The sequence below is a fragment of the Symphalangus syndactylus genome, chromosome 13 (assembly GCF_028878055.3).
Source record: "Symphalangus syndactylus isolate Jambi chromosome 13, NHGRI_mSymSyn1-v2.1_pri, whole genome shotgun sequence".
In the NCBI taxonomy this organism is placed as follows: Eukaryota; Metazoa; Chordata; class Mammalia; order Primates; family Hylobatidae; genus Symphalangus; species Symphalangus syndactylus.
The window spans coordinates 30,532,989-30,560,895 of NC_072435.2; the positions used below are offsets into that span (position 1 = coordinate 30,532,989).

The 27,907-nt window shown below is 54.1% G+C and overlaps 2 protein-coding genes across 8 annotated transcripts in view; both read right to left on the reverse strand.

The window, feature by feature from the left end:
- EHD2 (EH domain containing 2) overlaps positions 1-2,953 on the reverse strand; it is a 29,119-nt gene extending 26,166 nt beyond the window's left edge. Inside the window, exon 1 of the mRNA XM_055240164.2 lies at positions 2,841-2,953. The gene's annotated coding sequence lies outside the window, so the exon portion shown is untranslated. The remainder of the gene's footprint in view (positions 1-2,840) is intronic.
- Positions 2,954-13,528: 10,575 nt separating this feature from the next.
- Positions 13,529-27,907, reverse strand: part of BICRA (BRD4 interacting chromatin remodeling complex associated protein) — a 99,938-nt gene continuing 85,559 nt past the window's right edge. For 5 of the 7 annotated variants that reach the window (XM_055240159.1, XM_055240160.2, XM_055240158.2 and 2 more), the window contains 8 exons: positions 22,638-23,249; positions 22,284-22,464; positions 21,888-21,997; positions 20,860-20,921; positions 18,600-18,748; positions 18,323-18,417; positions 17,973-18,075; positions 13,529-15,475 (listed from right to left, as the gene is read on the reverse strand). In XM_055240159.1, the coding sequence (XP_055096134.1) occupies positions 14,388-15,475; positions 17,973-18,075; positions 18,323-18,417; positions 18,600-18,748; positions 20,860-20,921; positions 21,888-21,997; positions 22,284-22,464; positions 22,638-23,249 (2,400 nt within the window). In that variant the 3' untranslated portion in view covers positions 13,529-14,387. The remainder of the gene's footprint in view (positions 15,476-17,972; positions 18,076-18,322; positions 18,418-18,599; positions 18,749-20,859; positions 20,922-21,887; positions 21,998-22,283; positions 22,465-22,637; positions 23,250-27,907) is intronic. The other 2 variants (XM_063615751.1, XM_055240162.2) reach the window with 2 other exon arrangements.

Consider the following 27,907-nt stretch of genomic DNA (forward strand, 5'->3'; position numbering starts at 1 on the left):
ATTGGGCCAGGCGCGATGGCTCACACCTGCAATCCTAGTATTTTGGGAGGCTGAGGTAGGAGGATTGCTTGAGGTCAGTAGTTGAAGACCAGCCAGGGTAAAATAGTGAGACCCCCATTCCTACAAAAAAAAAATAATTAGCTGGGCATGGTGGTGCATGCCTGTAGTCCTAGCGCTTTGGGAGGCTGAGGCAGGAGGATTGCTTGCGCTCAGGAGTTCAAGGCTGAAGGCTGCAGTGAGCTATGATCATGAGATCATGATGCTGCACTCCAGCCTGGGCTACAGAGCAAGACCCCATCTCAAAAAAAAAAAAAAAAGGCCGGGCACAGTGGCTCATGCCTGTAATCCCGGCACTTCGGGAGGCTGGGGCAGGTGGACCACCTGAGGTCAGGAGTTTGAGACCAGCCTGACCAGTATGGTGGAACCCTGTCTCTACTAAACATACAAAAAATTAGCCAAGCATGGTGGTGGCCACCTGTAGTCCCAGCTATTTGGGAGGCTAAGACAGGAGAATCACTTGAACCTGGGAGGCAGAGGTTGCAGTGAGCTGAGATCCCACCACTGCACTCGACAGAGCAAGACTCCATCTCAAAAGAAAAAAAAAAGTATAGGGAGATCATAGCGAACCAGCTGAAGGAGGAGAAAGATTAATGGTGACATGGTTGAAGAAGGGGGATTGATGGTAGTAGTGGAAGACCAAGAGATGGACAAGGCGGAGGATGCAGAAGCTGCCTGGAAGAAACGGATTCCTTAATCGCTTCATTCATTTCTTCCTTCCTTCTCCCTTCCATCATTTGACACATTTTCACCGAAATCACGCACTCCTTGCTTCAGGCACTATGGATCCAGAAATGAGCCAGAGGTCATCCCCTATCCACCCAGAGGTCCCAGTGAGGACCCAGACACATGCTAGACATCCAGAGGAGGGCATGAGAAACAGACCACAGCACCAGTAAGACTCAGGGCAGGGTTGACTTTTGAGCTGCTCCATGAAAAGCAGGCGAGACAAGGGGATTTAGGCAGAGAGGACGGTGCGTGCAAAGGTCTGGGGGTGTGAAAGGTCCTGGTGTGTTGGGAGCCATGAAACATCTGGGTAGGTGACCAGACACGGGGGCACAAAGAGGAGGGGTGAGAAATGGAGCGGAGAAGGTTGCCTGGGTGCACCCAGGTCATGAGGGCTGTTGGGTGTTAACAAGAAAAATAATGCAACATTTATGATCACTGCATGCCAGGTACTGTACTAACTCACTTAACCTTCATAACCCTGTAAAGTAGGTCTATTTTCTTTTCTTTTCTTTTTTTCTTTCTTTCTTTCTTTTTTTTTTTTTTTTTTTTTTTTTTTTGGAGATGGAGTCTCACTCTGTAGCCCAAGCTGGAGTGCATTGATACAATCTCGGCTCACTGCAACCTTCACCTCTGGCGTTCAAGGGATTCTCCTGCCTCAGCCTCCCAAGTAGTTGGGACCAGAGGCATGCGCCACCATGCCCAGTTAATTTTTTTTGTATTTTTAGTAGAGATGGCTTTCACCATGTTGCCCTGGGTGGTCTCGAACTCCTGAGCTCAGGCAATCCACCCACCTTGGCCTTCCAAAGTGTTGGGATTATAGGTGTGTGCCACCATGCCGGCTCATCTCTGCTTGTTTAACGAGGCAAAGGAGGCTCAGGAAGACAGCAATAAATTACCCAAGATCACTTGGCTAGAAAATGCTCAAGCTGGGGCTCATATGCAGGCAACCTGACCTCAGAGCTTGCAATCCTATTATAGGTCTAAAGATCTGAGTTAGGGAGGTTAACCATGACCAACCCAGGAGCAATGAGCACCTCCAGCACCCAGACTGTGTTCTCTATCTTCCCTTACTATCCTTTTATTCACCGTAGGATCTGTAGTGATGTCCCCTCTTTCATTCCCAATATCAGCCATATGTGTGGGTCTTTGCTTTTTTTAAAAAAGAAAAACAAAAACGATTGGTCCCCGTTGATGCTTATGATTTTACTGATCTTTTCAAAGAATCAACTTCTGGTGAGATGGGAGTCTCTAAATACCATTCCCCACTAAAAGAACCTGGGACTCCTTAGAGAAATGGTGGATTCCAGGGCTGGGGCAGGGAAGAACAAATGAGCCTGGGTCAGATGGTGAGGAAGTGCTCAAAGGCCGATAGGGCATGTTACACGGACAGAGGACCCAGCTTGAAGGGGCGCCCAGAGGCCAAAAATGGGGCAATTTGAGCATCAAAATAACTGCAAATCAAATATGCTAAAATCCATAAAATCATGAGACTTTTAAAAGGGGTGGCAAGGGGATAGGGGAGATAAAAGGAAAAGGAGTTCGTAAAGGAGTGGCAGGAACGGAAAAGAGAGGCAGGATCTGGGATGTGGGCAGAGGGAGAGGGCTCTGGGCGGTGTCCCAGGCAGGGAGGGCCCTGCGAGAGAGCTGGGGAGAATGCCATCAGCAGTGGCCGATCGAGCTGGTGAAGCAGGAGAGGGGCTCTTGAGTGGCTGGAGGGACCAAGTTAGCCGATATGGATGAGGGCGTGGAGCGAGACCCTGCAGAGAGTATCTCCTCTAGCCAGGGGATAGGGAGGGGTGTTGGGGGAGGATGGAGGAGATTGGGGGAGTGGGAGAGGCTGCGAAAGACTGGAGGAAGAGTGGGAGGACCGAGGGAGTGGGGGACATGGTTACAGACTGGGGGGACTGGTGAAGACTGGGGGTGACTGGGGGACACCTGGGGAGACCATTACAGACTGGGGACAGGGTGGCGGGGAGCAGGGGTCAGGCATGAGGAACCAGGGCAGGCTCGGGCGGGGGTCGGGAGGCGACAGCTGCGGTGCTGGGAGCACTCACCGACGGGGCGCGCTGGCGGCTGCAGCGGGCTGGGCAGGCTGGGCGGGGGTGGGGTCCCGCGAGGATCCGAAGTGCCCGCGGAGCGGCCTGTGCTCGCGGTCCCGTCCGGAGCCGTCTGAGCCGGGTGGGGCCCGGAGCGGGGAGGACGAGAGGGAGAACAGGAGGGAGGGGCGGGACAAGCGCCCCCCTCAAAACCGGGCGCCCGGCCTCTGGCGCCCCCTTGTGGGCAGTGGGGAAGATGCCTTAGCACGGCGGGCGAGAGCTCCAGCGTCCAGCCTGGGGTTCGAATTCCGCCTCCACCTGCGGCGTCAGGCTGCTCCCCAGTCTGTCTCTCTTCTTAACACGGGAATCACAACAACAGCAGCAATAATAGTAACAATAACTTAGGTCGGGCGCCCTGGCTCACGCCTGTAACCCTAACACTTTGGAAGGCCAAGGTGGGAAGACTGCTTGAGGCCAGGAGTCCAAGACCAGCCTAAGCAACATAGCGAGACCTCATGTCTATTAAAAAAAATAAAAAATAATAAAACCATTTAGCCAGGCACAGGGGTGCACACCTGTAGTCCCAGCAACTTGGAAGGCTGAGGTGGGAGAATCTCTTGAACCCAGGAGGTCGAGGCTGCAGTGAGCTATGATTGTGCCACTGCACTCCAGCCTGGGTGACAGAGCGAGACCTCACCTGTAAAAAAAAATAATAGGACCGGGCGTGGTGGCTCACGCCTGTAATCTCAGCATTTTGGGAGGCTGAGGCGGGTGGATCACTTGAGGTCAGGAGTTCAAGACCAGCCTGGTCAACATGGTGCAAAACCATCTCTACTAAAAATACGTGGGAGGCCGAGGCAGGCGTATTACGAGGTCGGGAGATCGAGACCATTCTGGCTAACACGGTGAAACTCCGTCCCTACTAAAAATACAAAAAATTAGCTGAGCGTGGTGGCGGGCGCCTGTAGTCCCAGTTACTTGGGAGCCTGAGGCAGGAGAATCGCTTAAACACAGGGGAGGTGGAGCTTGCAGTGAGCCAAGATCACGCCACTGCACTCCAGCCTGGGGAAAGAGGGACACTCCGTCTCAAAAATAAATAAATAAACAAAAATTAGCTGGGTGCAGGCATGCGCCTGTAGTCCTAGCTACTTGGGAGGCTGAGGCAGGAGAATCACTGGAACCCAGGAGGCAGAGGTTGCAGTGAGCCAAGATCACGCCACTGCACTCCAGCCTGGGCGACAGAGTGAGACTCCATCGCAAATAAATAGATAAAAATAATATTAATATTAAAACTTAAGGGAGTTCATGAAACTTCTCGGCTGACAACCTCCCTGGCTCTCCTCTCTCTCAGAGTAAAAGCCAAAGTCCACACCAAGGCCCACAAAGCCTAGCATGATCCACCTACATCTCCCCTGTCCCCCTTCCTCAGGCGACTCCAGCCACCGTGGCCTCCTCATCGTTCCTCAGACACACCCACAACCCTCCAAGTTCATGGCCTTTGCATTTGCTGACCCCTCTCCGTGGAGTACTTTCCCCATGGGGATCTCAATGCCTGACTCTCTCCCCTCCTTCAGGTCCCTGCTCAAATGTCACCTCCTCAGAGAAGTCCTCCAGGATCGCCCTGCCTAAGGTAGAACCCACTCTCTACCTCTTATCACTGCCCTATTTTTCTCCACAACCCTTCCAACCACTCTTCATATTCCATATTTCTCTGCCCAAGGGACTGTCTTTGCCCTGAGAACATGAGCCCCGTGAGGGCTTTGCACAATGCCCAACTCCCTGCAGGGGCTCAGTAAACATCTGTAGAAACAATCCCTAATGTTGACTGAGCCATTCCTACATGCAGGCACCACTCTGAGCTCTTTGCACTCATGTATTAGCTCATCGAACCCTCATCATATCTCCAAGAAACAGGAGTTTTGGGGGTTTTTTTTTGTTTTTTTTTTTGTTTTTGTTTTTGAGACAGTCTCACTCTGTCACCCAGGCTGGAGTGGAGTGGCACGATCTCAGCTCACTGCAACCTCCGCCTCCCGGGTTCAAACTATTCTCATGCCTCAATCTCCCTAGTAGCTGGGATTACAGGTGCATGCCACCACACTCGGCTAATTTTTTTTTTTTGAGTCAGAGCCTCACTGTGTGGCACAGGCTGGAGTGCAGTGGTGCGATCTCAGCTCACTGCAAGCTCCACCTCCCGGGTTTATGCCATTCTCCTGCCGCAGCCTCCCGAGTAGCTGGGATTACAGGCGCCCGCCACCATGCCCAGCTAATTTTTTGTATTTTTAGTAGAGACAGGGTTTCACCATGTTAGCCAGGATGGTCTCAATCTCCTGACCTCGTGATCCGCCCACCTTGGCCTCCCAAAGTGCTGGGATTATAGGCATGAGCCACTGCACCTGGCCTAATTTTTGTATTTTTAGCAGACATGGGGTTTCACCATGTTGGCCTGGCTGGTCTCGAACTTCTGACGTCAAGTGATTTACCCACCTCAGCTTCCCAAAGTGCTGGGATTATAGGCATGAGCCACCATGCCCAACCGAATTGTATGCTTTAAATGGGTGAATTGCATGGCTTCTGAATTATACCTCCATAAAACAGATATTATATATCATATTATTACAATATAATTATAACATTATTTATTTTTTTCCTGTGTTTTTTGGAGGTAGACTCTTGCTCTGTCACCCAGGCTGGAGTGCAGTGGCGCGATCTCGGCTCACTGAAACCTCTGCCTCCCGGGCTCAAGTGATTCTCGTGCCTCAGCCTCCCGAGTAGCTGGGATTACAGTCGTGCACCATCAGGCCCAGCCAATAACATATTACTATAATATTACTATTATATATATATAATATATAAAAGGTCTGGAGCTTAATGATAACTTATGTTAATGTTGTTACTGCTAGGGGACAGGCCCTGTTCCAAAAGCATCACCTAGATCATCTCCCTTCCCCCAGGAGGGCAAGTCCTGTTATTATTGTTATTCTCATTATTATTCCTATGTCTCAGATGGGAAAGTTGAAGTACAAGGAAGTAGAGTCTCAGAGCTGGGTGCAGTGGCTCATGCCTGTAATCCCAGCACTTTGGGAGGCTGGGGCAGGGGATTGCTTGAGGCTAGGAGTTCAAGACCAGCCTGGGCAACATAGTGAGACCCCATCTCTGAAAGATAAAAAAATCTAAAACTTAGCCGAGTGTGGTGGTGCACACCTGTGGTCCCAGCTACTCGGGAGGCTGAGGTGGGAGGATTACTGGAGCCTAGGAGGCTGAGACTGCAGTGAGCTGTGATCGTGCCACTGCATTCCAGCCTGGGTGACAGAAGAAGACCCTGTCTCAAAACAAAAAAAAACAAAAGTAGAGTTTGGTCTGCCAAGGTGTGGAAGAACTTGGAGCTGAGCCAGAGTTGTCTGATGGGAGAGTGTTGTTTTGCTTCTACCCCAGGGCTTCTCAACCTGTTGCAAAACATTCCGGAGGATCGGCCGGGCGCGGTGGCTCACACCTGTAATCCCCGCACTTTGGGAGGCTGAGGCGGGCAGATCACAAGGTCAGGAGATCGAGACCATCCTGGCTAACAGGGTGAAACCCCATCTCTACTAACAATACAAAAAAATTAGCTGGGCGTGGTGGCGGGCGCCTATAGTCCCAGCTACTTGGGAGGCTGAGGCACGAGAATCACTTGAGCCCAGAAGGCGGAGCTTGCAGTGAGCCGAGATCGCGCCACTGCACTCCAGCCTGGGTGACAGAGCGAGACTCCATCTGAAAAAAAAAAAAAAAATCCGGAGGATCTGTGAACTTAGATGCGGGGGTAAAAAGACATCTGGAGTTTTCATTGAAATTCAGAGTTTCTGTCAGCCACAAATGTTAGCAGCAAAGTGCCGTGTCATCAGCAGGACCTGGGTCCCCGGCACCCACAGGAATCACTGATGCGTTCATCGGTTTGCAGTTGTGGATTTTTTTTTTCTTTTTTCTTTTTTTTTGGAAACAGAGTCTCCCTCTCTTTCCCAGGTTGGAGTGCAATGGTGCGATCTCAGCTCCCTGCAACCTCTGCCTCCCAGGTTCAAGCGATTCTCCTGCCTCAGTCTCCCCACTAGCAGGGACCACAGGTGCCCACCACCAAGCCTGGCTAATTTTTTGTATTTTTTAGTAGAGACGGGGTTTCACCATGTTGCCCAGGCTGGTCTCGAACTCCTGACCTCAGGCAATTCACCCGCTTTGGCCTCCCAAAGTGCTAGGATTACAAGCGTGAGCCACCACTCCCAGCCCAGTTGTGGATATTTTCAGCGACTGTATACACTCATCGCTCACTGGCCCCACAGCCAGCTCTCTCTAATGAATGCATTGAGGTAGGTTGGGTCACAGCCCAGTCTGCCGTGTACTACATCGTTCAGGCCTCAGTTTCCTCACCTGCAAGCTGGGCCTATTAGTTCCCACTCTGGGGCTGCTGTGAGGACCAAATATGCTAACCCACGTGGTTCCCTGTTTAGTAAAGGTTAGTGACCGTTGTTCTCCCACTCTGCTTGCAGGCAGTCAGCCTTCCAGAACCGAGTCCCAGAGCCCATGGAAATTGTGGGCGAGGCCTTGTAAGTAATCAGGAGGAGTCTTTCAGGAGAGTCTCTCTGAGAGTTTTGTGATCCAAGGATGTTAAGAAACGGCCATTTAGGCCGGGCGCAGTTGCTCACACTTGTAATCCCAGCACTTTGGGAGGCCAAGGAGTGTAGATCACTTGAGCCCAGGAGTTCAAGACCAGCCTGGGCAATATGGTGAAACCCTGTCTCTACCAAAAATACAAAAAATTTAGCCAGGCATGGTGGCGCATGCCTATAATTCCAGCTACTTGGGAGGCTGAGGCAGGAGAATGGCTTGAACCCAGGAGGTGGAGGTTGCAGTGAGCCAAGATTGCGCCACTGCACTCCAGCCTGGGCAACAGAGTGAGACTCCATCTCAAAAAAAACAATAATTTTTTTGAAAGAAACAGCTGTTTTCCTATAGTGCTTTATTTCACACGTGGAGGAAGTAGTTCTAGAGCTAGGAAAGGGGATGGTCCATCCCTCTGAGAGCCCAGATATCAGCTTCCCACCCAGGCACAACCCCAGGGGCCCATTGCCATGGCTCACGCCTGTAATCCCACCGCTTTGGGAGGCTGATGCGGGAGGACTGCTATAGGCCAGTGAGACCCCTGTCTCTACAAAAAATAAAAATAAAACAATAAAAATTAGCCAGGCGAGGTGGTATGCACCTACTCAGGAGGCTGTGGCAGGAGGATCCTTTGAGCCCAGGAGTTCGAGGCGTTAGTGAGCTGTGATTGCACCACTGCATTCCAGCCTGGGTGACCCAGTGAGACCCTCTCTCTTTCTCTCTCTCTCTCTCTCTGTCTCTGTCTCTCTCTCTCTCTCTCTTTAAGACAAGGTCTGGCTGTATCGCCCAGGCTGAAATGCAAGCAGTGGCGCAATCTCAGCTCACTGCAACCTCCATCTCCTGGGCTCAAGCAATCCTCTCATCTCAGCCTCCCCAGTAGCTGGGACCACAGACGCACACCACCACACCCAGCAATTTTTTTTTAAAGATCGGATTTCGACATTTTGGCCAGGCTAGTCTCGAACTTCTGACCTTAGGTGATCCACCTGCCTCTGCCTCCCAAAGTGCTGGGATTACAGGAGCAAGCCACTGTGCTGGGCCAAGACCCTGTGTCTTAAAAACAACCAAAAAAATAAACAAAACATTTCCAGGGGCCTGCAGAGAAACAGGGTGCATCACCCCGGTCCAGTCGCCACCACCACCCACCTGGACTCACAGCAGTCGCCTTCTTGCTGCACTTGGTTTCCGCGCTTGCCCCTCGTCTATTCCCCCAAACAGCCACCAGAGGGTGCTGGTGAACCTAAGTCCGCTCAGGGCCCTCCTGAAGCTCCCGTCTCACTCAGTGTAATAGCGCAATCATCCCCATGGAGAACACGGTCACACACGATGAGGTGCCCTTTGTTCCCTCTCGGACCTCACCTCCAGACCTCTCCCCATCACTTATGGGCTGCAGCCGCATTGGCTTTTTCGCTGTTCCTCGACACTCCAGGCAGGCTCTTGCCACAGGGCCTTTGCACTGGCAGTTCCCTCTGCCTTGGATGCTCTTCCCTGAGAGATCTCCTCTGGCTTCCTCCCTCTTTTCCTGCATGTCTCTGCTCAAATATCACCTCCTCAAAGAATCCTTCCCTTCCCACCTGATCCCGAGGACCCTGATGTGCAGCTGGGCAGGTTGTTCACTGCACAAGGCACTCACTGAATGGGTGAGAGGGGACTGGAGCCCAGCTCACACTCTGCTCTTCAAATTCTGGGCCCAGGCTGAGAGGGGTGCCCTTTTCTAGTCACACAAAGGCATACTAGGGCCTGACAGCTGCCTTGCCCACTTGCAGAGTCCTAATTAGGGAGAGTCAGGCTGCTGAGAACACAGGAAAGCAAAAAGATAAAGCAGCTAAGTTACAGGTCTGCCTTTCTTTACTGTCCAAGACATAGCCCTCCTGTACAAATAACTCAATCTTCCTGCGCCCAAGTATCACCAGATACCTGCAAGTGAGCTCACTGTAACCCTGGCATTATCAGTACTGCACAAAGCCCTCTTTGGCACACAGCATGAACTCTATCCTATATGCCGGGTGCAGTGGCTCACGCCTGTAATCCCAGCACTTTGGGAGGCAGAGGCAGACGGATCACTTGAGGTCAGTAGTTCAAGACCAGCCTGGCCAACATGGTGAAACCCCGTCTCTACTAAAAATACAAAAATTAGCTGGGCATGGTGATGGGTGCCTGTAATCCCAGCTACTCAGGAGGCTGAGGCAGGAGAATTGCTTGAACCCGAGAGGCGGAGGTTGCAGTGAGCTGAGATCATGCCACTGCACTCCAGCCTGGGTGACAGAGCGAGACTCTATCTAAAAAACAAACGAAAAAACCAACTCCATCCTATACAACCCCTAGCAAGCCTTTGTTTCCTTGCAGTCAGCTTCTCCCTGGCTGTGTTGCCCATTGCAACCTTGCAATATATTTTCCTACTTTATTTCATAAATCTGCCTTTTTTTTTTTTATGGAGTCTCACTCTGTTGCCCAGGCTAGAGTGCAGTGGTGCAGTCTTGGTTCACTGCAACCTCTGCCTCCTGGGCTCAAGTGATCCTCCCAGCTCCCAATAGCTGAGACTACAGGTGTGCACCACCACACCCAGCTAATTTTCGTATTTTTATTTATTTATTTATTTATTTTCGATGGAGTTTCACTCTTGTTGCCCAGGCTGGAGTGCAATGACATGATCTCAACTCACTGCAACCTCTGCCTCCTGGGTTCAAGTGATTCTCCTGCCTCAGCCTCCTGAGTAGCTGGGATTACAGGTGCCCTCCACCACACCTGGCTGATTTTTGTATTTTTTAATAGAGGCAGGGTTTTGCCAAGTTGGCCAGGCTGGTCTCAAGCTCCTGACCGAAGGTCATTTACCCATCTCAGCCTCCCAAAGTGCTGGGATTACAGGCGTGAGCCACTGCGCCTGGCCAATTTTTATATTTTTTGTAGAGATGGGGTTTCACTATGTTAGTCAGGCTGGTCTTGAACTCCTGACCTCAAGTGATCTGTCCACCTCCCAAAGAGTTGGGATTACAGGCGTGAGCCCATAAATCTGCTTTTTGTTGTTGTTGTTGTTGGGACGGAGTCTTGCTCTGTCGCCCAGGCTGGAGTGCAGTGACGCGACCTCAGCTCACTGCAAGCTCCGCCTCCTGGGTTCACGCCATTCTCCTGCCTCAGCCTCCCTCGTAGCTGGGACTACAGATGCCCGCCACCATGCCCGGCTAATTTTTTTTTGTATTTTTTTGTAGAGACAGGGTTTCACCGTGTTAGCCAGGATGGTCTCGATCTCCTGACCTTGTGATCCGCCCACCTCGGCCTCCCAAAGTACTGGGATTACAGGCATAAGCCACTGCACCCGGCTTTTTTTTTCCTTATACCTACAACTGTCTTGGTAAATTCTCTTACCCCCACACCACCAGCCCAGATAATTGTCACTCACCTGTGACACCCACCTCCTTACCCTGCATTACGGATTGAGTTGTTCTGTCCTCTCAAAATATATGCTGATTTGGCCGGGCGCGGTGGCTCGCGCTTGTAATCCCAGCACTTTGGGAGGCCGAGGCGGGCGGATCACGAGGTCAGGAGATCGAGGCCATCCTGGCTAACACAGTGAAACCCCGTCTCTACTAAAAAAAAAATACAAAAAAGTAGCCGGGCGTGGTGGCGGGCGCCTGTAGTCCCAGCTACTCGGAGAGGCTGAGGCAGGAGAATGGCGTGAACCCGGGAGGCGGAGCTTGCAGTGAGCCGAGATTGCGCCACTGCACTCCAGCCTGGGCGACAGAGCGAGACTCCGTCTCAAAAAAAAAAAAAAAAAAAAAAAAAAAAAAAAAAAAAAAAAAAAAAAATATATATATATATGCTGATGTCCTAACCCTAGTGCCATGAATGTAATTTTATTTGGAATCAGGGTCTCTGATCTGAAGAAAGCTAGAAGGGCTGGGCGCGGTGGGTCACGCCTGTAATACCAGCACTTTGGGAGGCTGAGGCGGGTGGATCATGCAATCAGGAGATGGAGACCATCCTGGCTAACACAGTGAAACCCCATCTCTACTAAAAATACAAAAAATTAGCTGGGCATGGTGGCACATGCTTGTAGTCCCAACTACTCGGGAGGCTGAGGCAGGAGAATCACTTAAACCCTGGAGGCGGAGATTGCAGCAAGCTGAGATCGCACCACTGCACTCCAGCCTGGGCGACAGAGCAAGACGTCCATCTCAAAAAAAGAAAAAGAAAAAGAAAGGAAAGCTAGAAGAAAAAAAAAAAGGAATCAGGATCTTTGCAGATATGATTAAGTTATGACAAGGGCATACTGGTGGGACGGGCAAAAATCCAATATGGCTGATGCCCTTAGAAGAGAAGAGATACAGTGGGAAGTCAGCCGGAGATTGGACTGATTCAGCCACAAGCCAAGGAGCACCTGGGGCCACCAGAAACTGGCAGAGGCAAGAAAGGACCCTTCCCTAGCACCTCTGGAGGGGGCATGGCCCTGATGCCACCTTATTTTCAGACTTCAAGCCTCTAGGGCTGTGGGAGAATAAATATCTGTTGTTTTAAGCTGCCCTGTTTGGGGCATTTTGTTATAGCAGCTTGAGGGGACTAATACACCTAGCATGATTTTTTTTTCTTCTTTTTTTTTGGTGGGGGGATAGAGTCTCACTCTGTTGCCCAGGCTGGAGTGGCACAATCTCGGCTCACTGCAACCTCCATCTCCTGGGTTCAGACGATTCTCCTGCCTCAGCCTCCCAAGTCGTTGGGACTACAGGCATGTGCCACCATGCCAGCTAATTTTTTTTTGTTGTTTTTTGTTTTTTTAGTAGAGATGGGGTTTCACTATGTTGGCCAGGCTGGTCTCGAACTCCTGACCTCAGGTGACCCACTCGACTTGGCCTCCCAAAGTGCTGGGATTACAGGTGTGAGCCACTGTGCCCGGCCTGATTTTTCTTTGTATGGGCATCTGACACTGTACACATTTACAGTGGACCCTCACTATTTGCAAATACCGTATTTGTACATTTAGCTGCTCATCAAAAGTTCTTTGTAACCCCCAAGTCAAGACTCTCAACACACACAGGGCAGCAAAATATCAAGTTGCCCAACACACGTTCCCAGCTGAGGTTGAATAAGGCGACATTCTGCCCTCGTTTTGGCTCTCGTACCATAAACACGCATCCTTTTCTTGGTTTATCTAGTCCCACGCTTTTCATATTTTTGTGTTTTTTGTTGGTGATTCGTTGTTTAAAATGGGCCCAAGCGTACAGCTGAAGTGCGGTCTAATGACCTTAAAGCACAAGAAGCTGTGATGTGCCTTTGGAGAAAAGATAAAATACACGTGTGAGATAAGCTTCCTCCAGGTTCCAGTTATAGTGCTGTTGGCATGACTTCGATGTGAATGAATCAACAATATAAGTTAAATAAGGTATCTTTAGGGCTGGGCGTGGTGGCTCACGTCTGTATTCCCAGCACTTTGAGAGACCCAGGCCAGAGGATCACTTGAGCCATGGAGTTCCAGACCAGCCTGGGCAACATAGTGAGATCCCATCACTACAAAAAAAATAAAAAAAAATAGCTAGGCGTGGTGGTGCACCTATAATCCCAGCTGCTTGGGAGGCTGAGGCGGGAGGATCTCTTGAGCCTGGGAGATCAAGGCTGCAGTGAGCCACGATCGTGCCAGTGCACTCCAGCCTGGGTGACAGAGTGAGCCCGTCTCAAAAATACGTAAAGAAGTGTTTTTAAACAGCAACACACATAAACTAAGGTGATGTATTGACTGAACTGTGGTGATCAGAGGCCCTTAGAAACCTAGCCCTGTCTCCCTGGGGGCAATGGCTCAGTATTCACTAATTCTCAGAGTGTATGCAGAGATCATAGAACCTTACCAGAAATAAGAATTGGCTTGATCTGGCTTAGCTGTTTACCACCTGCCTTCCCCACTAACAAGTCAGCTTACCGGCTTAGCAGGGATTCTTGTCTGCCTTGTTCATGTTGAACCCCCTGAGCCTAGAACGGGGCCTGGTACTCAGCAGGTGCTCAACAAATGCATGCGGAAGAAGGCCTCACGACCCCAGATCCAAACACTCCCCCACCCTCAAACACCCAAAAGCAATGGGCCAAGGGGGCATGAGTACAGTTTTAAAAAAAGGATCAGTTTTTAATTTACAAGAGTTCTAAATGTACAGAATTCTCCTTTAAAAAAATCGTTATACACAATAAATACAGTACAAAAAAATTTATCTTACAGTACTAGTTTTGTCTCCGAGATTTCAAAATCTGGCGCGGACAGCTGGAGGCAGAAAGAACAGAGGGAAGACTAGCTGGGGAGGGGTTCGGGGGAGAGGAAGACCCCAGTTTCTTGTTTTGCTCAGATTTCAAAGTCGAGGGGTGGGCGTTCAAAATCTCTCCCTCACTTGCGCGCACACACAGACACAGGTCACGGAGCTGGACGTGCGGATGTCACACGGGTGCCTGTGGGCACAGTACGCTGGGAGGCTGGCTCTCCCACCCCCTCTCTGGTTTTGTTTGACAGCCTGCTGGGGGCGGTGGGGAGAGGCTGAGACTGTCTGGAAGGACCCTGCCAGCTCCCAGCACCCTCCACTATCTGAGAGGCCACACGGACAAGACAGGCACCCGGAGCGTTGGCATCAACCTGGTGGCCCCATCCCTGGCAAACACATGCGCGTATCCCCCGGACAGAGGGGCAGTGTGCCAGGAAATCGGAAGAAACAGGAACTGACACAGCACTTTGCCCCTCCTTTGGCAGGGGAGACGTTTTACATCACAGCCCCCTCCCCTAAATCCACGCCCACCCCCCAGCAACCCAGCTGAAGCAGGCGGCAGGGAAGGAGGCCTTTGTGACTCAAATAACTTAGGCAAGAAAAACCGTCAGGGGATCCCCGGCTCGAGTTCCCAGGAGGCTGAGGGCAGACACCCGGCTGTCTCGGCGTCTGCGGGAGGAGGGGACGGGGAAGGGGAGGCGGCCCGGTGTTATCTGGTCAACGTCCTGGCACCAAGGCCGCCGTTGTGACTGGAGGGCGGGTAGGCCTCGGGCCTGTGCAGGGGTGGCGGGGAGGCGGGGGTGCCGGCCGGGGCAGCGTGGGGGTACGAGGGCGCGGGCGTCCGGCCGGGGGCCTGCTGCAGGTTCAGGATGCTGTCGATGGCGCTCTGCAGGTGCTCGGTGAGCGTGTCATCCTGCGGGCTGTCACTGGAGAAGCTGGCCTGGTCCACGTCGGGCGACTCGGACTTGCGCCGCTTGGCAGGGGTCAACCCGGGCGCCTCCCAGTCGGGGTCCCCGGTGCCTTGGGCGGCGCTGGCTGCGGGCTCTGGCGGGGCGCCCTTCAGCATACGCTGGTACAGCTCGTCCTCCACGGCCGCCAGCTCGCGGATGAGCCCGCTGGTGGCCTCGTCCACTTTGGCGGGCAGCGGCGCTGGGCTGCCTCCCCGTGCCCTGCCCGCGGGCGTCCCCTCTGGCGCGCCAGGGCCCCCCACGTTCTCGCGGTAGGTCTTGCGCAGTGGCAGGCGCGGGCAGTGCGGGGCGGTGCCCAGGGGCTTGCGCTCGGGGGTGGCAGGCGGCGGGTGGTCCACCGTGCCGTTCATCTGGCCCGTGGGCGGCGGTGGCGGCGGTGGCGGCCGTGGCGGGGGCTCGGCCACCTTGAGGGCGGCGGGGGGTGGCGGGGGCTGGTGCACGGGGTCCAGGGCCGTGTTGTGCACGACCTTGCTGAGCCCGGCTTCCTGCTTGATCTTGAGCTTGAGCCCGATGCGGCTTCGGGCCTCGTAGGTCTTGATGGGCGGGCGGTTGCGGGAGGGCATGGGGCCGTCCTCGTCGGCGTCCAAGGAGGAGGCGGCAGAGGAGGAGGAGGAGGAGGACAGGGAGGAGGACGCCCGGGCCCAGGTGACCGAAGGGGAGCCACCTGCCCCGCCGTGCCGGATCACAAGCTTGGTGGGCAGGTGTGGAGGGGGCTGGGCGGAGGCCCCGGGAGCTGAAGACGACGGGGGTCCGTGGCCGGGGAGCCGATGACCCTCGGAAGAGGCTGCGATGGGGAGGCCGAGCGAGCGGGAGGAAGACACGTACTCGTCTGCAGAGTCCGGGCAAAGAAAACCCACGGAGTTAGGATGAGGCCCCCCGACCAAGCTGGGAGGAGCTGTGTGCAGGGTGCACCTACTACCTGCCAGGCACTAGACTGCACCCTGCACCCTCCAATTCTCAGGACAGGCTGGGTGAGACCCTCTTCAGCAAAGCCCAAATTCCCCCAACTCTAAACCACTGTGTCTGGCGCATTGGCCACAAGCCACCTGGGGCTCATTCAGACATAAGTAAATTAAGAGAATGTAAAACAAGGCTCAGGCCTGTAAGCCCAGCACTTTGGGAGGCCAAGGCAGGGGGATCGCTTGAGCCCAGGAGTTTGAGACCTGCCTGGGCACAGTAGTGAGACCCCTGTCTCTATAAACAAACAAGCAAACAAATAAATAAATCATATGAAGTTCTATTGTATTTTTTTTTTTTTTTTTTTGAGACAGAGTCTCACTTTGTCACCCAGGCTGGAGTACAGTGGCGCGATCTCTGCTCACTGCAAGCTCCACCTCCCGAGTTCACGCCATTCTCCTGCCTCAGCCTCCCGAGTAGCTGGGACTACAGGCGCCCACCACCACGCCCAGCTAATTTTTTGTATTTTTAGTAGAGATGGGGTTTCACCATGTTAGCCAGGATGGTCTCGATCTCCTGACCTCGTGATCCGCCTGCCTCAGCCTCCCAAAGTGCTGGGATTACAGGCGTGAGCCACTGTGCCTGGCCATATGAAGTTCTATTAGACAGCACTGCTCTATTTATATACATAACTTTTTAAAAATGGGGGTAAGGAGGTATCTAATTTCAAAGTCTGGTCTGAAATGACATGAGGTTTTTTTTGTGTGTGTTTGTGTGTTTCTTTGAGACAGAGTCTCACTCTGTTGCCCAGGCTGGAGTGCAGTGGCGCCATCTCACCTCACTGCAACCTCCGCCTCCTGGGTTCAAGCGATTCTCCTGCCTCAGCCTCCGAAGTAGCTGGGATTATAGGTGCCAGACACCACGCCTGGCTACTTTTTGTATTTTTAGTAGAGACAAGGTTTCGCCATGTTGCCCAGGCTGGTCTCGCACTCCTGACCTCAGGTGATCCGCCCGCCTCAGCCTCCCAAAGTCCTGGGATTACAGGTGTGAGCCACCACAGCTGGCTACGTGAGGTTATTTATGGTCTTGATTTTTTTTTTTTTTTTTTTTTTTGAGACGAGTCTCGCTCTGTCGCCCAGGCTGGAGTGTAGTGGCGCGATCTCGGCTCACTGCAACCTCCGCCTCCCGGGTTGAAGCAATTCTCTGCCTCAGCCTCCTGAGTGGCTGGGATTACAGGCGCCCACCACCAGGCCAGGCTAATTTTTTTGTATTTTTAGTAGAGATGGGGTTTCACCATCTTGGTCAGGCTGGTCTTGAACTCCTGACCTTGTGATCCACCTGCCTCGGCCTCCCAAAGTGCTGGGATTACAGGCGTGAGCCACCACGCCCAGCCCTATGGTCTTAATTTATCCCAACTACTCTGCATACCCATCGATTTCACTCCAGAAATACTAGTGTGTTTGATCACAGAGTGCTTCCTCAAACCCACTAGGGGTAAATCAGAAGACAGCATTGAGGTAGCTCATCACCTTTCTAAAAGCAAAAAGATTACAGAACATATCAGGCCCCAAGAGTGTCAGATAAGGGACTGTAAACTGATCATCATAACCCCCACTTTACAAAATGAGAATACGGAGACACAGAGAAGGTAAGTAACTTGCCCAAGGTCACACAGTCAGTAAGTGGCAGAGCCAGGATTTAAACCAAGACTCCAGCATTGAGCCCCTAACCATGGAACTACCCTTCCTCTCCTACCCTAGACACTTCAGACTTGCTCCTGGCCCCTCCTTCACTATGGCCACCCCTTTGCACCCATTTAGGTACCAATGACTACTTTTTCAAAATTAAGGTCCAGAGCTCGAGGTGAAAAGCCTGGGCCTGGCAGCACAAAGCAGGGACCATGTTTTTATCCAGGGAAGCCCTGGAGTTGGAATGCGGGCGAAGGCTAAGGGAATATTCTGGAAACTCTGGCAGCTGGGATCTGCCTGTACGGTTTCCTGCAGACAGGAGACTAGAGTGAGGCCAGCGAGCCGCCTAAGGTGCAACACTTAAGGAGGTGCTCACTCTCGGGTCCCAGAGCAAAGGACTGGCACCCAAGAGTGGGCGTTACCTTATATATTTTGCAACCTAGGCGCCTGCTCTCCTGTTCTCTGTCCCACGGGGGTGGCAGCATATTCCCCCCCATCCTAGGGTGGCGGAGTTCGTGAAAGGGACACACAGGGATGGAGGAAGATGGATGTGGGCTCTCTGGTCTGGGATGCGGGAGGTCAGGGGAGGCCCAGCCGCAGTAGGAAGGTGGGGCTGGGGTGCCTCCTAGTGGTGGAGTGAGGTACGACCACACACCCACTCCCGACCCTGAATCTAATTCTTCCGCCCAGGTGGGGTGGGGGCACCTCTCCCTCCCCTCCCCTCTCACTCCCCCCTCTCACCCGGCTTCTCCTTGGCCAGCTGTTTATCCAAGGCAAGGGTGGTCTTCTCCTCCTGAATGAACATTCGGTCGATCATTACCATCTCCGCTGAGGGGCTCACCCTCTGGAGTAGGGGGAAGAGAAGACGGGCGAGTGAACCAGCAAGAAGGGGGAAGGGGCGCGAGTGAAAGGGACCATGCGTGCAGGGTCTAAACTGTCCTCCTTGTGATCGGAGCTCCCGCCTCCCTCCCAACCTCCCTCCCGGGGCTAGTAGGGGCGGGAGACTCCACCTTGCCCAAAGCGGGCGAGGGGAAGGGGCAGCGTCCCAGCGGGGAGGAGCCCAGAGGCGAGGGAGGCGACTCTGACCCTACCCGGGACTCCTCCAAGAGCAGCAGCCGATATTTATTGAGCATGGCCTGGGTGCGTTTCAGCAGCTGTGTGGAGACCGTCTCAAACTCCTCGTCCACTGCAAGGAAGGGAAGAGAGGCAAGGGAGGAGATGTTGGGGGCGGCCGCGGATGCGCAGGAAGGAGGGCGGGGCAGGGTCAGCATAGCGCACCGTGCACCTGCGACTCCACGCTGGCGGCGCCCCGCCCCACCGGCTGGGGTCCCCCGGGACATAGAGGGCCGTGTCCTGGGGAGGCCTCACCTTTGTGGTAGTCATTGGGGGAGGGGAGGGCGCCCTGGTAGACATGGTAGGGCAGGAGGCGATGCAGGGCGTCCTCAAAGGAGGGGAAGGCCGTCTTGTAGTCGGGGTGCAGGACGGAGCCCTGGTGTTTGTGCAAATGCTCCAGGAAACTGCGGGTGGAAAGGGGAGAGACCACACATGGCAGAGGGTGGGGGGAAGGGTGAGGGCCAGGGGAAGTCCCTGAACCCTCAGCCCCAGGCCGCAACTGAACACAACAGAGGGAAGAGGAATACTTGGGCAGTGGTGTTCGCATGTACTGAACGTGCTTGTTCCGTCTCACTGAGTCCCTGGGGCCAACCAAAGCGGTGCTATCGCTATCCCCATTTTACAGAAGGGCAAGGTGAGGTCGAGAAAGTGAAGTGAAGTCACTCCTCCCCAAAGCACATAAGAGAGGAAGAGCAGAGCGGGAGTGAGGCCAGAGCCTGGAAGCTGCTATTCTGCCTCCTGCCACCTGGGGCCAGTGTGGCTCCACCCTGCCTCTTCCTAAGCGCAGCCTTCGGGAAGGAGGGAGGGAGGCTGGATCCTGTCTTCTCAGGGGCCGCTTTTGTAGCCCATGTTACAGTGGGTTATGCCTATTGGCCGTGTGACTGTCTCCCCCACCAGGCAGGCCCAAATCCACCCTTGGCTAAAAACCAGCAGGCTCTCTGCACTGTGGGGGCAGGGACTTGGGGCTCAGGCCTGGACACTGAGTGGGGAGTTAATTCACACTCCTAGGCCAGGCGCAGAGGCTCACACCTGCAATCCCAGCGGTTTGCGAGGCCGAGGCAGAAAGACTGTCTGAGCCCAGGAGTTCAAGACCAGCCTGGGCAACACAGCAAGACCCTGTCTCTACAAAAATTATAAAAAAAAATTAGCCGAGTGTGGTGGCACGTGCCTGTAGTCCCAGCTACTCAGGAGACTGAGATGGGAGGATCACTTGAGACTAGGAGTTTCAGACCAACCTAGGCCGGGCATGGTGGCTCACACTTGTACTCCCAGCACTTTGGGAGGCCGAGATGGGCAGATCACCTGAGGTCAGAAGTTCAAGACCAGCCTGGCCAACATAATGAAACCCCGTCTCTACTAAAAATACAAAAATTAGGCAGGTGTGGTGGCATGCACCTGTAATCCCAGCTACTCGGGAGACTGAGGTAGGAGAATCACTTGAACCCAGGAGGCAGAAGTTGCAGTGAGCCGAGATTGTACCACTGCACTCCAGCCTGGGTGACAGAATGAGACTTCATCTCCAAAAACAAAACAAAACAAAACAAAAACAAAACCAACCAGCCCGGGCAACTTAGTAAGACCTTGTCTCCACAATATATATAAATTTTTTTTTTTTTTTTTGGCTGGGGGATGCGGTCTTGCTCTGTCACCCAGGCTTGAGTGCAGTGGCGTGATCTCGGCTCACTGCAACCTCCATCCCCCGGACTTATATGTTTTTAAAAAACACTCATGGTGAGCTGGGTGTGGTGGCTCACGCCTGTAATCCCAGCAACTTGAGAGGCCGAGGCAGGTGGATTACTTGAGGCCAACATGGTGAAACCCCGTCTCTACTAAAAATACAAAAATTAGCCGGGCATGGTGGTGGATGCCTGTGGTCACAGCTACTTGGGAGGCTGGGGCAGGAGAATCACATGAACCGGGGAGGCGGAGGTTGCAGCGAGCCAATATTGTGCCATTGCACTCTAGCCTAGGTGACAGAGTGAGACTCTGGCTCAAAGAAACCCCCCTAAAGCAAAACAAAAAACCCTAGTGGTGGAAGGAGGGCAGGAGAGAGGGCAGGCAGGCATCCAGCAGTTACCCATCCATCCACCCAGACTCCCATCCATCCATCCCCAAACACCCCCCATCACCCTCCCAACAGCCATGTCCACCCACTCACTTCCCCCACCCATTATTTCACCCACCCAGTGGGGCTCAGCACCGACGCTGCCCAGCCGTGTGGGAGACATGGAGGGCACAGCAACAAACAGGACAGACCAAACTGCCGCCCTCCTGAGTCCCAGCCTGGTGGAGCCACAGCCTACCCTCCCTCCACCACTCTCTGGTCACCCCCATTACCACCCCATTTTCCAGAGGGGGAAACTGAGCGTCTATGAGGGAACTACATTGCTACCAAGAGGTAGAGCTGGGCTTGGCACTTGGGCCTGCCCAACTCTGCTTCTGGAGGGTGGCCCCAGGCTCCCCCAGGTCTCTGGAAGGTACAGGGCAGGCGTGCAAGGATGGGGTGTGGACTCACCAGGCTTCCTTGCTGGGCTGAAGCGTGGGGGGCTTCTTCAGGCCACTCAGCTTGCTCTCATACTGGGAGAAGAAAGGCGAGTGAGAGGCCTTTGCCTCCAGAAGCCTTCCCTCCCCTGACCCGCTTCCCCTCCAGCCTGGGATAAAGACGGGTCAGGGGACTGGTGTCTCACCCGGGTGGGGGCCTGGCCCCAGCTGCAGGATCCCCTGCCCATCACAATGAACCCCAGGGGGAGACCTGGGCTGGGCTGGGGAGTGGACAGAGAGGGTGACAGGCAGGCTGGAGCCCTGGGCGTCCTCCGCCTGGGTCCCCTCCGTCTCCTCGCCCAGGGCTGCCTCTGTGTGACCTCCCTCCTCTGCCAGATGCCTGCTTCCCACATCACCGCCCAGCACCCAGTGCCCCTGCCTCACACAGTCTCCCAATGCGGCTCCTGTCGTTTTGCCCCCCTGCCTCCCTTCCTGGCTTCCCCTCTTGTCCTCAGCGTCTAGCCTTCGTTCCGGCATCTCCGTCTCTGAGCCTCTCCAGGCCTCTTGGGTCCTGGTCCTCCCACCTGCTCCTCTCCTTGTCTTCTGTCTCCCCCACGTCTTACATCTTACAGGTGGCCTTGGCCTCAGCTGTCCCCACCCTCTCACCCTTTCATTCTCGGTCCCTGATCCGCTCGGTCTGTCTCTTCTAAACCCGCCTTTCCTGTCCTGAGCTCACATCTTGTCGTCTCAGCCCTGTCCTTCCCGTCCTGTGTCCATATCACTTGCTCTTTCCCCAGTCGCAGTCCCTCACGCTGTTGCCAGTCGTCTTGGTGCCATCTCCGTCCCACCGTCTCCGTGTTTCTCCCTCATCTCTGGCTGCCCGTCTGGGTGTCGTTCTGCCCTTCCTGTCCCTGCACAGCTGTTCGTGGTGTCTCAGCTGCCTGACGGTCTCAGCTTCATCCTGTCCCCGTCTTCCTGTGTCTCCCTGACCCTGCCGGCCCCAGTTCCCAGTTCCCGAAGGCTCCTGGTCCTGTCCTGACCCCTGCTCTGGAGGCCCCTTACCTGCAGCCCGGAGGGCTTCCCTGGCCCGGAGGAAGCGGCCTTGGCCACATTCAGGGTCGGGAGGTTGCTGGCAAAAGCCTTGTTCTCGGCCGGAAGCAGAGGAGGGAGGCCTGGGGGTGGGCGGGGTGGGGGAGACAGGGCCTGCGGTCACCGCATGAAGGCTGCCTCCTCAGATGGAAGCCCCACCGTGTACCCCACTGCTCTCCTCCTGGCCCTCCGGCCCTTCAAATCTGGGGCCAGCCCTACCACCTCCGGCCTTCCTGGGTCCCTTGAGTTCTGGCTGATGCCCTCTGCTGAGTCCCAGAGCCCGGCCCCAGCCCATTCTCCCTGCTCTCAGCCCCGCCCGCCCATCTTCACGCCCCGTCTCCCTGGGCACGTAGGCGACCTCTCCCCTACCTGTGGTGGCCATGGGTGCCGGGGCGGGGGCGTGGCTGGGGGCGGTGGGGGTCCCGGATGAGGCCTGCCCACTGACCAGCACAGAAGCAGTGGGGCTGGTGAGGGGCCCCAGGCTGGTGGAGGTCTGCGGGGCGGCAGGGGCACCCCCAGCCTTGTTCTGGAGGATGATTCCGGACGGCACCTGAGGAGGGGACAGGTGGATGAGGGGTGGGGAACACAGGCTAGGAGTAGGGGTGTCCAGACGCAGCAGGGCTGGGGAGGAACACAGAGCCATAAGGCGGAGGGGCTCCCATCAGACTGAGGGGGTGGGATGGGATGGGGCTGATGGGGCGGGCAGTCCCTGCCTCCCGTTACCTGGTGAAATCTCTCGAGAAGAGCCTTCGGCTGGGGCAGCGCCGGGAAGGGGGTGCTCACCATCTGGAAGGTCCGAGGAGGTGGTGGGGGGGGTGCTGTCGGCTCGGGGACCAGGTGGAGGGTTGGAGGGGGGGTGGGGGACTTGTGGGGCACCTGGCTGGGTGGGAACTGGAGCTGGAAGTCGGATGGCGTAGGGGCTGGCAACCTGGAGGACGTCTCAGAGGAGGAGGCCACAGCGGAGGAGGTGGAGGATGGAGGGAGGTGGGGGGCTGGGGGCAGCGGTCCCTCAGGCGGCTGGGATGGGGGACGGAGAGGCGGCTGGGGTGGGCCTGGGGCAGTAGGGGCCGGGTTGCTGGCAGGCGGGGGAACACCCAGTTGGTTTTGGATGACAAAGATGCCAGGCAGAGTTGGGGGGGCCTGGGGTGGGGGGCAAGGGTGCAAGGCTGGCTCTGAGGGAGGGCGGGACACGCTCTGGGGCCGGGAGGGTGGGCGGGAAGGGGGCCGGGTGGGGTGTGGGGAGGGCAGGTGGGGGGTGTCCCCTAGAGGGGCCTGGTGAGGTAGTGACGGGGACGAAGAGGGGCCTGGGCCCTTCAGCGGAGCCGCTGCCGGGATCTGGGCAGGGGAGGGAGGGAGAGGGGAGGGGCGGGGGTCAGAACCAACCGTAGCTCCTGTTGCCCCAAGACACTGGGGTCCCCAGCCATCCCCGCCAGAAGCCCCCTTCCTAGCCCACCCCAATCCTGAGAGGGGAGCCCACCACGGCTGCCCTTCCCTCCCTCGTCTCTCATTCCCCATGACACCCCCTCCACCTGCCCTTGACCTCTGTCCCCCACCCCAACTCCTCCACATTTCTCTGGCCTCTGATCTCAACCCCCCTTCTGCCCCATTCCCCCCACCCCTCGCAGTTCCCCGGACAAAGGCGAGCCCTGCAGGGTTGGGGTGGCAGCAGCGGAGGAAGCAGAGGCAGTGGTGGCGGTGGCAGCAGGGGCACCACACCCACTGCCCAGCAGGAGGCAGGAGGGCCGGGCGGAGAGCACAGCAGCGGGGAAGGAGGGTGGGCAGGGCAGCGTCCCAGCCGCCAGCCCCTACCAGCCCATCCAGCCAAGTCAAGGCAAAGAGACACCAGCATGATGCTGTGTACCATGGCTAGGGACTGATGGCCACGGCACAGGGGCTGCTGAGGATACAGATGGCCACGCAGAGACAGGCCTGGGTTCACAGCTACGTGTGGACCTCTGGATGCGGGCATGGGAAGGCCTGGACCCCCTTCTAAGCGTCCTGGGCACCTGCCTCTGTGTGCCTGTGTGGCCATGGCTGCAGGCCTACCTGGGCGCCACGTGAGCTTGCAGGTACAAGCGTGCGTGCGTGTGCACAACGTACCAGACTCTGATGAAGCCTGTGTCTGCAAGCACACGCGATCTGGTGCTAGTTCTGTCACACACACACAGCCACCTCGCCTAAAGTATGTCTCAGACGGAGCGCCTTGCCCTTCTGGACCCTCCTCCCAAAGAATCATAACCAGAGCAGCCACTGTGTAACCAGTGGGCACCAGCTGTGTACCCAACACTGGGCTGGCACCGTGACGCTTGCTGTCACAGAATCTGCATCCTAGTAACAGCTCATGCTGATCTAACACGAATGGCCGGCCTCCCGCATCCATTTGTGTGATCTCTCTCTAGCCCTGAGGGCAGTGGTAACACTGGACCCATTTCACAGATAAGAAACTGAGGCCAAGGCGCCAAAACTGGTCCAGACTCTCCAGGCTGGGGAAGGCAGAACTGAGGACTTTTCACTGCTCAGTGACTTCCGAGCCGTTTCTCAAAGCTGACTGAGTTCAGGCTCAGAGGGCTCAGGAAATCTGCCCGAGGACAGCCAGCACCACCACACTCCAGAGCCGGGCCTCTCGGCATGACATCAGATTCACCACCAGCTTTGGCCTCTAAGTCCCAGGGCCCTTCCAGCATCCCTTCCAAGCTGGGACCTGAGTAACTTCTGACAGTTAAAGAACCAAACCAAACCAACCAATCAATCAGTCATCAATCCAGTCATTCAAAAGGTTTGCCACCTCTAAGAAGAGATGAGAGGCACAGTTCTTGGCACTGTGTACGGCTGGTGGGACTGCCTCCTGGAAGGCAGCTTGGTCTGGGGACTTTGAAAGAGTCATGACTTTGACCTGGAAATTCCCCTCTGGGAATCTGTGATGAAGAATATTTGGCCGGGCGCGGTGGCTCACGCCTGTAATCCCAGCACTTTGGGAGGCTGAGGCGGGCAGATAACCAGAGGTCAAGAGTTCGAGACCAGCCTGATCAATATGATGAAACCCCGTCTCTACTAAAAATACAAAAATAATTAGCCGGGCGTGGTAGCATGCACCTGTAATCCCAGCTACTCAGGAGACTGAGGCTAGAGAATTGCTTGAACCCGGGAGGCGGAGGTTGTAGTGAACTGAGATTGCGCCACTGCACTCCAGCCTGGGCAACAAGAGTGAAACTCCGTCTCAAAAAAAAAAAAAAAAAGAATATTCAAGTACTTGCTATGGGGATGCCCACTTTGGGAGTATTTACAATAGAGGAAAAGGAGAAATGACTCAAATGGCCAATGGCAGATGCGTCGCTGAGTCAGGCAAAAGAGAACTGTCCCACTCAACAGGTTCCAAGGGCTCAGGGAGGTGGCCCGCACGCAGCGGCACTCCTACATGAAATAGGAGAATAATACAACATTACAGGATCCCTGGGCACCTGGTGAAGTTGGATTACGGACAGTGGATTTCACAACAGTATCGTGTCAATGCTGTCTCCTTTATTTCTTTGCAGTATGATGGTTAAGTAAGAGAATGTCCTTGTTCTCCAGGGCTGAAATATTATACTAAAATATTAAGGGGTAGGCTGGCTGCGGTGGCTCACGCCTGTAATCCCAGCACTTTGGGAGGCCAAGGCAGGTGGATCACTTGAGCCCAGGAGTTCAAGACCAGCCTGATCAACATGGTGAAACCCCATCTGTACTAAAAACACAAAAATTAGCAGGGCGTGGTGGTGTGTGCCTGTAATCCCAGCTACTCAGGAGGCTGAGGCAAGAGAATCGCTTGAACCTGGGAGGCAGAGGCTACAGTGAGCCAAGATCATGCCACTGCACTCCAGACTGGGTGACAGAGCGAGATTCAGACTCAAAAATAAATAAATACATAAATAAATAAAATAAAATATTAAGGGGCAAAGGGGTATAATGGTTGCAACTTACTCTCAACTGATTCAGCAAAAAGTGTACACAGAATTGAGAACGCTAAGGTCAAGGCAGATGCAGCAAAAGGCTGACAATGGGTAGATATGGGAGGCAGCCACCAACAATCCTCACCTCCTTCTGTTCAGTCCCCTCCCACAGGCTGGTCTTTGTGGCCAATAGAATTTGGCAGAAGTGATTATATGACACTTCCAAGATTAGTTATAAAGAGCCTGCGGCTCCGATCCTGAGCATTCTCAGTCTGTTTCTATTGGGTCACTCACTGCGGGAAGCCAACCACTGTGTGTCATGTGCTGCCCTATGGAGAGGCCCACTGAGGGAGCAACTGAGGCCTCCTGCTGATAGCCACACAAGTGAGCGTGGGAGCAGGTTCTCCAGATCAGTGGGACCTTCAGATGACTACAACCTCATGGGAGATCCAGAGCTAGAACCTCCTAGCTAAGCTGCTTTCAGATTCCTGATGCTTAGAAACTGTGTGAGACACGTGAATACTTGCTGTTTGAAGCTGCTAAGTTTTGAGGGCAATTTACTGCATAGCAATAGATAACTAATACACCTAGTTGAGGAGTAAAGAACTCCTATGAGCTCTCTGTACTAGTCCTGAAACTTTTTATGTGTTTGAAGTCATTTAAACATAAAAAGCTTAAAGATACCAAAAAATTAAAAAAATTTAATTTCATTCTCATCAAAAGTGCACACACACACACACACACCCCACAAATTAAGTCACATGCCAAATGACTTACTGGGGAAAATATTTGCAACTCCTAGTACAAAGTTCATCTCTCTCATATATAGAGAGCCTCTAGGAATCACTAAGAATTACAACTGGTGAGAAAAAGGCGCAAAGGATATGATCAGACAGTGCACAGAAAAGGAAAGACAAAAGGCTTAAGTATTTTCAGAGCTACTCAACCTCACTTGTAGTAAGAGAAATGCACAGCAAAACGCACCGTAGGGCACTATTTTTCACCCTAGGGTACCATTTACCACCCATCACATTAGGAATAAAGCCTATGTCTAGTAAAGATGCTTGCATATACTGTCCTTGGGGGTCTCAACTGGCACAATTTGCTACAACTCCAGAGGAACGCAATTCAGCAGTAGCTATCCAAGTTATAAATGCACATTTGCTTTAGTCCAGCAAACAGGCTTCCAGGAAGTAAACAGACCTGCACACATGGGAAATAACAGGTGAACAAGTAGGCCGGGCACGGTGGCTCACGCCTGTAATCCCAGCACTTTGGGAGGCTGAGGCGGGAGGATTACATGAGGTCAGGAGTTCGAGACCAGCCTGGCTAACATGGTGAAACCCCGTCTCTATTAAAAATACAAAAATTAGCTGGGCATGGTGGCGTGCGCCTGTAATCCCAGCTACTAGGGAGGCTGAGGCAGGAGAATTGCTTGAACCTGGGAGGCGGAGGTTGCAGTGAGCCAGTATCACGCCATTGCACTCCAGCCTGGGCAAAAAGAGCAAAACTCTGTCTCAAAAACAAAAACAAAAACAAAACAGGTGAACAAGTTGTTTCCTGCAGCTTCGTGCAGAACGCCAAAATCTGGATGTGGTCTAAAGTGCATCAATATGGCATTCCCTGGGGAAATGAACTGTGGCTCTTCTGTACAAAGGAATACTTTAAGACTGTAACAGAAAACAAGCAAACTCTCTGTTGCTGCCACAGTAAGTACATAATGAGCTCCCTTTTGGGTACAAATGGGAGAGAAACGTAAACCATATTTGCACTAGGTTGTATATACACGAAGAACTGGAAAGGGATACAAAAATTAGGCCAGGTGGCCAGGCGTGGTGGCTCACGCCTATAATCCCGGTACTTTGGGAGGCCGGGCAGGCAGATCACCTGAGGTCAGGAGTTCAAGACCAGCCTGGCCAACATGGCAAAACCCTGTCTCTACTAAAAATACAGAAATTAGCCGGGGGGGGTGGTGTGCACCTGTAATCCCAGCTACTCCAGAGGCTGAGGCAGGGAGAACTGCTTGAACCCAGCAGGCGGGGGTTGCAGTGAGCCGAGATCTTGGCA